This window comes from Cololabis saira, chromosome 10, assembly GCF_033807715.1.
Source record: "Cololabis saira isolate AMF1-May2022 chromosome 10, fColSai1.1, whole genome shotgun sequence".
Taxonomy (NCBI): Eukaryota; Metazoa; Chordata; class Actinopteri; order Beloniformes; family Belonidae; genus Cololabis; species Cololabis saira.
This window is the reverse complement of record NC_084596.1, coordinates 26,679,549-26,692,209: the sequence shown is the minus strand read 5'-3', so window position 1 is coordinate 26,692,209 and position 12,661 is coordinate 26,679,549. Positions and strand designations below refer to the sequence as shown.

The window sequence follows — 12,661 nt, the reverse complement described above, 5'->3', positions numbered from 1 at the left end:
GTAAGTGTTTGGTGAGCCAAAAGCAGAGCTTTGCACTTGATGCTGCAACTGGACACCAGTGCAGGTTAATTAGCAGCGGAGTGACATGATCTCTCTTGGGCTGCTTGAAGACCAGACAGGCTGCTGCATCCTGGATCATCTGCAGAGGTTTAACTGAGCACGCAGAGGCCGACCAACAAGGAATTACAGGAGTCAGTGCGTGGCATGACCAGAGCCTGAACCATCACATTTTTACTGCCTAGAAAGTAAGTTTATTTTTTAAAAATATAATGTATAGTTATAATTATGGGCTGGAGCCAGGAATAAGGTGGGAAAAATGTAAATTAGGAGTGCAGAAGGCTAATTTCTTTGCAATTTTAGGTTAAATAAATGATATTTATTTTTCTGATAACGGTTTTCCTTTTAAGATTAAATATTTTAAATACGAAGTCCAGCTGCTATCATTACGTTGTATATAATGGGCAACATACTTAGTCCAAATGCCTGAAATTGTACTTGAGCGAAAAGTCAGATTCTCTGTTTTTGTTCTGGTGTGGCTTAACGTGGGCGTGGAGCTAATTGCGACGGTTGTGACAAATAAAGTGTCACACGTTGCATTCTGGGAGTTGTAGTCAATATAGACAAGTGGCGTTGAGAAACCCATGCGAGTGGCATCGCCTTGGGAACTACAAGTACCAGCATGCGAAAGTCAAAACGTCCACTTCGAATACACAGTTCAGTTTGTTTTAGTTTACAGAGATAGCGGTCTGTCACGAGGCGACAAAAGTCCACCCTGGCACGTTAAAGCTAGCTTTGAATACCTGCCAAAAGCGCAGAGCAACTCCCCTGCCGACGCCTGCGTCTCGCTGCCTGCGTCGTAGCACCGCGGCGGACTCGAGTGACACCAGCCGTCGAGTTAGCGGGAGAGCTAAGGTTTCCCCCATGTCCTCTGAAGAAGGGCTCAGTTCAGCGATCACAGACTGGTTTTTCCTCAATTCTTGGTGGATCCTGCTTCCGTTCATCATGCTTCTCGTAGTCGTTGCCTTCATTGTTGCGTTTGTGCTGCTGCTGTACATGATATCGCCCCTCATTAGTCCCAAGCCATTGAAACTGAACGGGGCCCACGTCGTGGTAAGTGCAACAGTAGCTGTGGTGTCTCCAGATGTGGAAATGTCTAATCAAGCTCTATGGAGGCAGCGGGCTCTGCAAAGTTACGTTTTGTGCACATTTTGGCTTTAGGGTTACTGTCTATTATTTATATATATATATTTTTTTTTATATATATTTTTTTCTTTTTTTATATATATTTCTTTTTTTATATTTCTTTCTTTTTCTTTTTTTTATATAAATTTTTTTCTTTTTTTATATTTCTTTTTCTTTTTTTATATTTTTTTCTTTTTTTATATATATATATATATATATATATATATATATATATATATTTTTTTTTTTTATTTATTTATTTTTTTTCCCCTCAACAATAATGATTTAATGGATGACAGTCCCGGGTGAATCATGAGGAGCAACACGCCCACACGAAGGGATTATGAAGTTAATTATTGAGTTAAAGTGTTCAAAGTAAAACAGCACACATGGGCCATAGCCCAAAATTTCACTTGTCAGTACCATTCAAGGTGACCTGTCTCTTTAAAAGTGCAATAACCACTAATACCTCACGTATTTTTGGAAATATATGTAAATATCTTGTAAATATTATCCGTTTATTTTGTGTTTACTACTTTTTTTTCTCTCTTGTACATAGTCTTTTTCTACTTTTTATATTGCTCTTTGTAATTTCTATTTTACATTTACATTTTTTGTATAAAGCGTGTGTGTGTTTTGGTTGCTGCACGACTGAATTTTTCCTCCGAGAGATTAATAAAGTCTACTATTCTATTCTATTCTATTCTATTCAAACTTACTTATGATTTTTGAAAAGATCCATGTCTGTAGATGATATTTTGGTATGATAACCCTTCCTGAGTGGCAGCTGTATCATAGTTAACAGCTTATGAAGTTACCCACCCCCTTCAGAAAATTACATTTTAGATGCTTGTGAATATCCTGGTTTAGACTCGTGTACAGGATATCTGTCAATGTTTCACAATATTGTCTTTGGTATCATTTTAAAGAGGACCTATAAAGCATTCATTCAAGCTAAGATGTGAATCTTTCTGACCAACATAGAGGTCACTGCAGCTCTTTAAACTATAAACAACACACATTTTTACACAATTTTCGCCTAAATGATATACTATCTTTTATCCCTGTGTCATCTAGGAACAACAAAGACACAAAATATAAAAACATGAATACTAACAGGACCGTAAGGATTCAGGAAATGTATAATATACCCATACTATATCATTGTTACAGGTCATTGTGAGCCTTAAACTAGAAGAGCATCATTAGGCTCCTATGAAACTATAAGATCCACTAATGTCACAAACTGGTCTTTATCATGCAAATACACAACATAAAGGACATGACATAATGAGATAAGGAACCAGCTTAGTTTTATAAACATCATTAGAACACAAAATGCAAAAAATACAAATACAAAAACTGGAATACTCACAGGACCATAAGGATTCAGGAAATGTATAATACACCCAATTTAGAATCATGAATTAACCTGAAGGGGGTGGGTAACTTCATGTGCTGATAACTATGATACAGCTGCCACTCAGGAAGGGTTATCTTACCAAAATATCATCTACAGACATGGATCTTTTCAAAAATCATAAGTAAGTTTGGTCACCTTGAGTGGTACTGATATCTGGTCTGGCCATGGACTAATTTGTATATAACGCTTGCAAGCCAAGGCCAAGTTTATTTATATAGCACAATTCAACACAAGGTCATTTAAAGTGCTTTACATCAACATTAAAAGCGGCAAGACACAATTAAACAGTAAATAACAAATACAATGATAAGAAAAGAGGTAAAATAATAAAAAGCACAAGTTGTTAAAAAGTAAGGGCAGTAGTCGTACAACAGGTAAGTATTTATTTTAGTGGTGGGGGAAAAAATCGATATTGCAATATATTGTTGCGCTCTCTGTCGCAATAAATATTCGATAAACTGACGGCAAATATCGATATTTTATTACAACACACATGATGGATTTACGCGGTTGTCACCGCACTATTGTTCATGCACTTCAATTTGTCCAATTGTACAGTGTTTACATTTACAAGACTAGGAGGCAGTGAGGTACTATGCAAAATTAAGTTGCTTACTGACTTTTCAGTATTAGAAACAAAGCAGTGCCCTGTCCTGGTTTATATAAAACATGTTATTAATGTTCATGCATTTTAATTTGTCCAGCTGTACAGTGTTTACATTTACAACCCTAGGAGGCAGTGAGGCTCTATACAAATGCACTTTCTTTGTACATTGTATGAAGTTTTGGCATTGAATAAATGCATAACTACAGACGTTTTACTTTTTATGGGTATTTTTTCTTTTTCAGTCACATATATCGTGATATATCGTTGATGAAATGTCTTACAATATATCAAATGTCGTTGAAATCGTGTATCGTGATATTATCGTTATCGTGGGCCACATATCGCCACAGTATTGACTCATGAGTTACCTGTATTGTCCCACCCCTAATTTAATTAAGAGTACGCTTCAGTAAACAGTAATGTTTTTAGGCCTGATTTAAAGGAGCTGACAGTTGGAGCAGACCTCAGGTCTACAAGAAGTTTGTTCCACCGGTGAGGAGCAGAATAACTGAACGCTGCCTCACCTTGCTTGGTTCTGGTTCTTGGGACACACAACAAACCAGATCCAGATGAACCTCAGGGGTCTGGGAGCTTCATAGAAACTAACAGATACACCATGTATTTTGGTCCAAGACCATTCAGGTCTTTGTAGACCAGCAGTAAGATTTTAAACTATCCTTTGACTCACTGTAAGCCAGTGTAGTGATTTCATGACCGGTGTAATATGGTCCAGTTTCCTGGTGTTTGTAAGGACTCTGGCGGCTCGTTCTGGATCAGCTGCAGCTGCCTGATTGATTTCTTGTTAAGGCCTGTAAAGATGCCATTGCATAATCCAACCTACTCAAAATATGTTTTTCCATGTCTTGTTTAGACAGAAACCCCTTAATTCTAGCAATGTTTTTCAGGTGGTAATAGGCAGATTTAGTGATAAACTTTAGATGGCTTTTGAAGTTTAGGTCTGAGTCAATAATTACACCAAGATTTCTGGCTTGATTTGTAGCTGTCAATGACATGGAGCCAAGGTGAGCGCTGATCTTTTCCCTTTCATTTTTAGGGCCAAAAATGATCACCTCTGTCTTTTCTGCATTTAGCTGGAGAAAATTCTGCACATCCACTCATTGATTTGATGAATAGTTTCTCAATGAGAGTAGGGGACTGTAATCATGTGATGACACTGAAATATAGAGTTGTGTGTTTGCAGTCCAAACTCCCAATCAAGGATTCAGGATTCTCAGCTAGTGCAAGGAAGCTGTTATTTGAACATAACTAAATTATTTCAGAATCAGGTTTATTGGCCAAGTCAGGTCAAACAAGACAGGGAATTTGACTCGGTTATTTTCGGTCACTGTACAGTAAATAGACAAACAACAGCTCTTATTAACATATATACAATTTAAAAAAAAAAAAAAAAAGTGAAAGGTGCAGCATTATGAGGTAGACATGGTTATTGAATGGTGCATTGTTGCAGCATATAATTGTGATTATTATTATTATTATTATTATTATTATTATTATTATTATACAGTGATTGATTAATCTGAGACTCTATGAGTGATGAGAGTTCATCAGAGCAACATCTTAGGGGAAGAAACTGTCTCTGTGTCTGGAGGTTTTGGCGTACAGTCCTCTGTAGTGTCCAGAGGGGAGGAGTTGGAACAGACTGTGTCCTGGGTGTGAGGTGTCTGCAGAGATGTTACCTGCCTGTTTCCTGGTCCTGTACAGGTACAGGTCCTGGATAGATGGGAGGTTAGTCCCAATTATCCTCTCTGCAGACCTAGTTGTCTGTTGCAGTCTGTGCCTGTCTAGTTTGGTGGCCTATCCGAACCAGACAGTGATGGACGTGCAGAGAACAGACTGTATGATGGCAGAGTAGAATGTGATCAGCAGCTGCTGTGGCAGGTTAAACTTCCTGAGCTGATGCAGGAAGTACAACCTCTGCTGAGCTTCTTCCAGACAGAGTTAATGTGGGTGGTCGACTTCAGGTCCCGGGAGATTGTGGATCCCAGGAACCTGAAGGAGTCTGTGGTGGAGACAGTGCTGTTGACGATGGTGAGGGGGGATTTACACAGGATTAAGGTCTGATGGCTGTTATTAGTCAATGTGGAATTTTCAGGAAAGAAAAAGAATAATTGATTATATTTTGTCAGGGTAGTTTTTATCTTTACATACACATATAGCTATTTATTACCCTCAAAATTGAATTTAGAGCAGTCATGTAACTGCCAAGCTTCTAATAAAACCTTTTTCATGATCGTTATGCTCATGACACTGATGATGAATTGAATATTAGAAGTACCTCTTAATATATCTCCATAAAGTTCAATTCGGCTATCAGAAACTACAGTCCAAAGTTGGTTTGTTTCTCAATCTTACTGTAGCTATATGTTTATAGATATACTATAACTCATTGTTTCATTTATTTTATTTATTTTTTGTCTTTTCCATTGTTGAGATCTAGTAAGATAATAGTGTCATGAATTAATTCAGAATCTTTATATTTAAACTGCATTACATTCTGGAAACATTTACATTTCCACTTTATTTGTACTGCTGTTTGTAAGCATTGTGTGTGACTGCTAATAATCATCTTACCCTTTGAATTCTCAGGTGACTGGAGGCTCAAGTGGAATTGGAAAATCCATTGCAATTGAGTGCTACAGGCAAGGAGCATTCATCACTCTGGTGGCACGAGATGAGGTCAGCACAGACATTTAACCTGCCATTTCATTCTGTCACGTCACGTGTGTTTGTTGATATAGTCAACTCTGTTTAGATGTCACACTGAAACTAAAGGTGGAGTTGTTCCTTGTCAGGTGAACGGTTACTTTCCACTTGTGCAAAATTTGCTTTATTTTATGTTAAACATTTGGGCTGCAGGTGAACAATAATGTTCCTAAGATCTGACTTTTTTCCATTTGGCTCTGAAGGTCGATAAACACCAATGACATTTTAAATGTGTACATGTATACCAAGTTTTTTATAATGGATTAACCATGTAGCATTTCCATTAGGAGAAATTACTGAGGGCAAAGAAAGAGGTGGAGAAATTTGCCATCAATGACAAGCAGGTATGGAAATAACTTATTTTTTTTCAATGGAATAAATTATTTGTATTTGTATTTGCGTGTGGTATAACAGCAAATGCACTTGTTAATATTTTAATTTCTTAATTAAGGTGGTGCTCTGTGTGTCAGTGGATGTTTCCAGTGATTACACTCAAGTGGAAAATGTGATAAAACAGGTAATGCCACCTTCTCTGTTACTTCTCAGATTCCTTTAATTATTTTTTTTTGCCATTTTTATTTATATTTTCTTTTTATGTCTAATGAAAGTTCGGTTTTTATTATGTTTCAATTTTATACCTTGTTATTTACTCACTGTGCAGTACCTTGGTCCACTGTATCAGCTTAAAGTACTTTATAAATAAGGATGGTATGGTAAAGATGTATTACTGTGGTACTCAATTTTTTTTTCTTCCTTATTTATTTATTTTTTTAATTTAGGCACAAGAGAAGCTTGGGCCTGTTGACATGCTTGTGAACTGCGCTGGAACATCCATTTCAGGAAAGTTTGAGGAAATGGAGGTAGAGCGTTTTAAAGTAAGTCCTTCCACCTTGGAGTTGGTCATCTTTGGAGCTCAATAAGCTCCTCTGAAAAGCAATAACAACAGACACTTTAAAAGTTGTATTTATTTATATATATATATATATATATATATATATATATATATATATATATATATATATATATATATACATATATAATTCTTTTTTTTGGGGGGGGGGGGCCTGGTCAGTAGAAGAAGAAGCAAAGAGTATTTTCGGTGCAGTTGCATCAGGATCAGTACTCCATTCAATTAATGATTAATGTTCTAAAATACTGAACATGGCTTCAGCCAACATTAAATGTGAATCTGGAGAGATGATCAGTGGTTTAAACTGCCAGAATGATGACCAACAAGTCCATTAGCAATGCCAAACTGAGACTTATTTAATATTTAAAACCAACTTTCATCTCCAGCATTTCAGTGAGGATGCTTATGTATTGTCAAGATTTTGAAGATGGGTCTAGTGTGTCTGCCGAAGGGTCAGTGCGGAGAATCATGAGCGAGACTATCTACCATATCTTTAATGAATGTTAACGCCAGTTAAAAGCAAAGCAAGTGTACTATAAATATAGTTGATAATAAGTATGGGCACACATAGGCGGTCCTGGAGGGCCGGTGTCTTGCAGGTTTTCAAGGTCCAACTGTGTAAAAGGAGTATCCTAAAATAGATTTTCAAATTAATTAGCTCCATTCTTAATATTGGGGGGATATATATTCTTGTATGAAGCAGTTTTACCCCAATACCTTTTTAATATGTAACTTTGTCTCAAAATTATAAATCAGTGAATGGAAACACTATTCATATTTGTTTGTTATTTATAAGACAAAATATTTCCTTCCATCATTGATTTTTACAGATAACTATGTAGAGGCCTGTATTTGAAGCAAGAACCGTGTGTTTGCAAGCTCTTCTTAAGTTCAATTCCACATTTTCACTTTTAAAAAACGAATTCAGTCCTTAATAACGTGTGTTGGTATGGAAACTGATGCTGGAATCCTTTCAGAAAATCAAGGGGAGATTTGAAGGACATTTTACATCAAAAAGGGATTACCGGTATATACTTGTGGGGAATAAAAAACAAGAGTTGGTGGATTTTGTTGCAGCTGCAAAGTGGAAGTATGAAGACCTGGCAGGCTGCAATAGAGCTGAATCTGACCACATGCATACCTTAACTGTTGTGGTCCCTGAATGTGTTTGCCTTGTCAGTTAACCATTAACAGACACCAAATACGTAAACACATCGGGAATGCCAGTTCGAGCATTAGACTGAGATTTTGTGTGAAACGCGCATCCATTCCAGTGAGCTCGATCCTCTTCCTGCTGACTTCACTCATGACGCTGCAGCTTTTGTGCTCAGTTTCAGCTTTGTCGCAATCTTTTGGGTCACCTTATTGAATGCACTATTAGACTGACATTTTCCCAGAGAAGTTTATGATACATCAGTCTGCATCGATGTATGGATTTAACAGTGATTTGTCCAATTTTGGATCGTATATCAATACATGTTATCAAAAGTTATTTTCTCATCTATATTTATTAATGGGAGGGATTCTTTTTCATGAGGGATTCGTTTTCATGTCTGTCTAGACTCTAGAGGAACCCAGAAATAAAAAATGTAAAATTATTTTTTAGTTAATTCAATTGGATGAAAATAGAGGTGGTTGTGTTCCATCAACATGTCACCTCATATAAATCATATTGCGGTAGACTTTGTGATACTATTACATTATATAATTTCATGTGACCCTTCATACCCTTTTGCTTCTACAGGAAATGATCGAGTTAAACTACCTGGGTAGCGTTTATCCAACACGAGCTGTCATAACCACCATGAGGGAGCGAAGAATGGGCCGCATCATGTTCGTGTCCTCGCAGGCAGGCCAGATCGGTCTGTTTGGGTACACTGCTTACTCCCCATCCAAGTTTGCGCTGCGTGGCTTGGCAGAGTCGCTCCAGATGGAGGTTTGTTATCACTCAAATCTCCTTGTGTAAAGATTTCCACTCCACATCAAAACATAAGTAATTAGCAAATGCATCAAGTTAGATAGTTTAACATGTACTTTTATATTAGGAATGTATTTGGCTTTATTTATTTTCCTTGACATTGTACCCATATGAGACATTCATACATGTTTTGTACAGAAGATTTATTAAAACCATTAATTGTCAGCAAGTTAGAATAGTTAAGGCATCTATTGTTACGTGTACATGTTATTTTTCCAGATAAAGCCATACAATATCTATGTGACTGTGGCGTTTCCACCTGACACTGACACCCCGCTGCTGGCTGAAGAGAACAAATCAAAGGTAAACTTCCTTGTGAGATGCTACAGAGAAATACTCTTGTTATAAAATTCAGTAAGTGAAGACAAGAGTTATCCTGATATTTAAAGCCTCTACTCTTTTTGTTGTTTTTTTTGTGTGTCCCACCACCACCCTACACTTAGCCCTTGGAGACAAAACTCATTTCTGAAACCTCTGGTATTTGGCAGCCAGACCAAGTAGCGAAGATCCTGGTCAAAGATGCAGTGGTATGAAGTTTGGTCCATCTGTTACTAACCCATTTGAAGTGATATGTCACAATCCCATCCCTCATTGCCACTTATCCAAATCAGGGTTGTGGGGGAAGCACCCTAAGCAGAGAGTGATTTATTGTAAATTTCCCTTTCTTTCTCTTTTGCAGCAGGGAAATTTCAACAGCTCCGTCGGCCCTGATGGCTACATGCTGTCGGCACTCACCTGTGGCATGTCCCCTGTCACCTCCATCACAGAAGGTCTCCAGCAGGTACATACAAAGAACTGCTACATTGGAAAGACAGAACATTTTTAGTGCAACCTGTTTTGTTTTTTATTAATTACTAAATTTCTCCACAGATTGTCACCATGGGGCTATTTCGGACCATTGCTCTCTTCTACCTGGGGAGCTTTGACAGCATTGTGCGCCGCTGCATGATTCAGAGGGAGCAATCCAAAGCAACCGACAAGAGAGAGTAACAGCAGCCTTACCGTCTTTACAGCCCAGTACTTCTCCTTCCCCACAGTCCCTTCATCTAATCCCTTCCTCCAGCTACACAAGTGCACTACCATAGGTTTGGAGGGAAGAAAGGGCCACGTCATGAGATTAGATGGAAGAAGGTAGCAGGTGTTTACTGTTTACTTGTCCAGTGATACAGCTTCTCCCTAACTTATATAATCATTTTTACTTTTCTGTCCATTCGGAGCATTCCAGTGACTTTGATTTAATGTGTCCTCCAGCTTCTTTTGTGGGAACTGTCTTTTTTGAGAGGAGTGAGGGCAGACCAAACATCCCAAAGCCAGATTTTGAAGTAGGCAGGCCTTGGGAACCAATGACAGATATTAGGCCATGTCTGCTTTTATTTGCACAGGGCTGTTTTGAGAGGAAAAGCAACCTGAAAGCAATATGGCCTCAAATTCCCTTTCCCCAAAAACTGCAGTGAAGTAACTTTAACCTTCAGTCACATTGTTGCATGTATTACAGAACCATCTCCCTTTTTTTTCAGACAGAGAATCTAACACTCTTTATCAAATAAGACCATATTTCTCTTAGTTTTCGTACCACTAGTCTTTGCAGGCAAAGCACCTTCCCTTTTTGACTGAATAGCCTCTTATGTTTGAAATCGGTCATGACCCTCAGTGTTTTGTTTACGCTGTGGGACATTTTGTTTTCGTGCTCCATGTGTGAACTAAGCTGTGATGTGATAGAACAGTGCTCTTCATTGATATCAGAAAGTAACAGTGTTTTTGTTTTCTGTCATTTTATGTTTGCAAATGTAAAAAATATTTCCACTAAATGATAAACATTCAGAAATTTTCCATGCAGTTTGGGGGAACATAATTGCAAGTGAAATGTGTGCATGAGTATATGTTGTGTTTTTATGCTGATCTAACCAACCCACAAGGGAGGGAAAAGCCATTTAATTTAATCTTTAGTATGAAAACGCTAAACTTTTTTCTTTTTTTTTCCTCATCACTGAGCTAAAACTATGAAGTCACAAGATGGGGGAGGGGGGAACGCACATGATTTAATTTTTCACCTGTGCAAGCTCATACAGTCCGCCTTCGCTTCCCTCCCTTTTGAAAAATAGTTAAAGAAAGCTCATCATTTTAACTTGCAGTTCTGTGTGTCGACACACAAATTCACCCGCCACAGTAAGGATCCACTTACTGTCAGGCTGGTGCGTCAGGGCAGGGCACGACTTGCTGGATCAAGTCATGTCTCTGAAGGTCCGCTGAGGGCGCTGGAGATTTGTTTTACATGAAGGCCAAATGTCAAAAGTCCATGTCCTTGTGACTTTGACTTGCTGTCAAGCACAGCTGGGAATTTGAAATTCCCTAAATGACAATATCAATTCCTTCCTGATGTTTGTCAAGCCTCAGAAAAAACATATATTTATCATATGACTTTCCTACTGTTTTGCATACAGAGGCACAAAAACTAGTTTAACACTGACTCTTGCAGGTCTTCCTTTGGTCCATTATAATGGGGAGAATGTACTTTACTGCAAAGCACACAGATCAGGACATTGAAATATTATTTTTTAAATACATCAATATTTGAATACCAAAATGTGTCAACATTGTTCATAGAAGCAATGCATTTATTTGTGATTTATCTAGATATCACTGCTCTGTTGATCTTAGTTGGTTAAAAACGATGGAGCAGTGTGGGGACCCATTCTAAGCCTTAAGACGTAATGACAAATTATACAAGTGCTATGAGGATGGAACTGTTGACGGAACAGTGTGACTTAACCCACATGTGGTTTAGCGGGTCATTTAATGTTCTTTTGCTGTGTATTTGGTCAGTTTCTTATCTTTGTATGACAAAAGAAGCCTTACTACGGTCCAAGACATGAAAGTGAGAATGAATGACTCATGTTTGATGATGTTCTCATTTGATATTGGTGAAAGGCATGCAGTCCAGCTATTAAGATCTTTTTGTTATCGTACATGTATTGCTTTCAAAAGTTCTTTTTCCCTGCGGTAGCAGCCCAGTTTAGTTTAAGGAACATGTAGCTCATGTAAAAGCAGTTTTGTTGTGACACCTTTTAAGCTATGCAATTAAAGCCTGTTCTTACAATATGATTGAACATACAGCTAATGTTGGAAGTTCTGTGGCAGTCACACTAGTTTTCCCCTGTTGATGTTACAAGTACATTTCTAATGCTTTTAAGAATATTGAACATGAATGCCATGCTACACTGATTTCATTCTTCTTTGTTGCTTTTTTCTGCCAAAATAAACTGAACACCTTCACCTTGTGTGCCATTCAAAGTGAATTTGACAAGTGAAATGTTTCTGTCATATTTTCTTACATGATTTAAGAATTAAAAACCCGTATGGAAAAAAACTTGTCTTCATTTATTTGAATGCTTGAAGCCTAAGATGTGCTCTTTTGTTTTCTCAGCTATAGTATGTTCAAGTGAGTGATGTTTCTCAGAGGGTTGTGTAAATGAAAATGCAGCACCTAGATCAGGGGTCACCAATGCTGGTCCTCGAGGGCCGGTGTCCTGCATGTTTTACATGTTTCGCTGCTTCATTGCGCCGTGATAAAAGTGACTGTGTCGTTAAGAGAATTGTGCAGACCTCAATGACAAGCTGACGATGATTAATTAGAATCAGGTGTGTTAAAGCAGAGAAAACTCTAAAACATGCAGGACACCGGCCCTCGAGGACCAGGATTGGTGACCCCTGACCTAGATACTCTGACTTCAGAAAGTCAAAAGAAATATGGATGGAAGACTGAACAGGACGAGAGATACAATCAAAAAACACAGGGAAGTTGTAGACTGGTTCAATTTGTACTGCAAAGTTTAATTT

At 37.9% G+C, this 12,661-nt stretch overlaps 1 protein-coding gene across 1 annotated transcript; it reads left to right on the top strand.

Moving 5' to 3' along the window:
• The first annotated feature begins 702 nt into the window (after positions 1–702).
• kdsr (3-ketodihydrosphingosine reductase) lies at positions 703–12,180 on the top strand. Its single transcript, XM_061732335.1, has 10 exons — positions 703–1,110; positions 5,820–5,909; positions 6,224–6,280; positions 6,388–6,453; positions 6,716–6,811; positions 8,591–8,782; positions 9,044–9,127; positions 9,268–9,351; positions 9,504–9,605; positions 9,695–12,180. The coding sequence occupies exons 1-10, from the start codon at positions 922–924 to the stop codon at positions 9,812–9,814; spliced, it is 1,080 nt and encodes a 359-aa protein (XP_061588319.1). The 5' UTR covers positions 703–921; the 3' UTR covers positions 9,815–12,180.
• Positions 12,181–12,661: the final 481 nt, after the last annotated feature.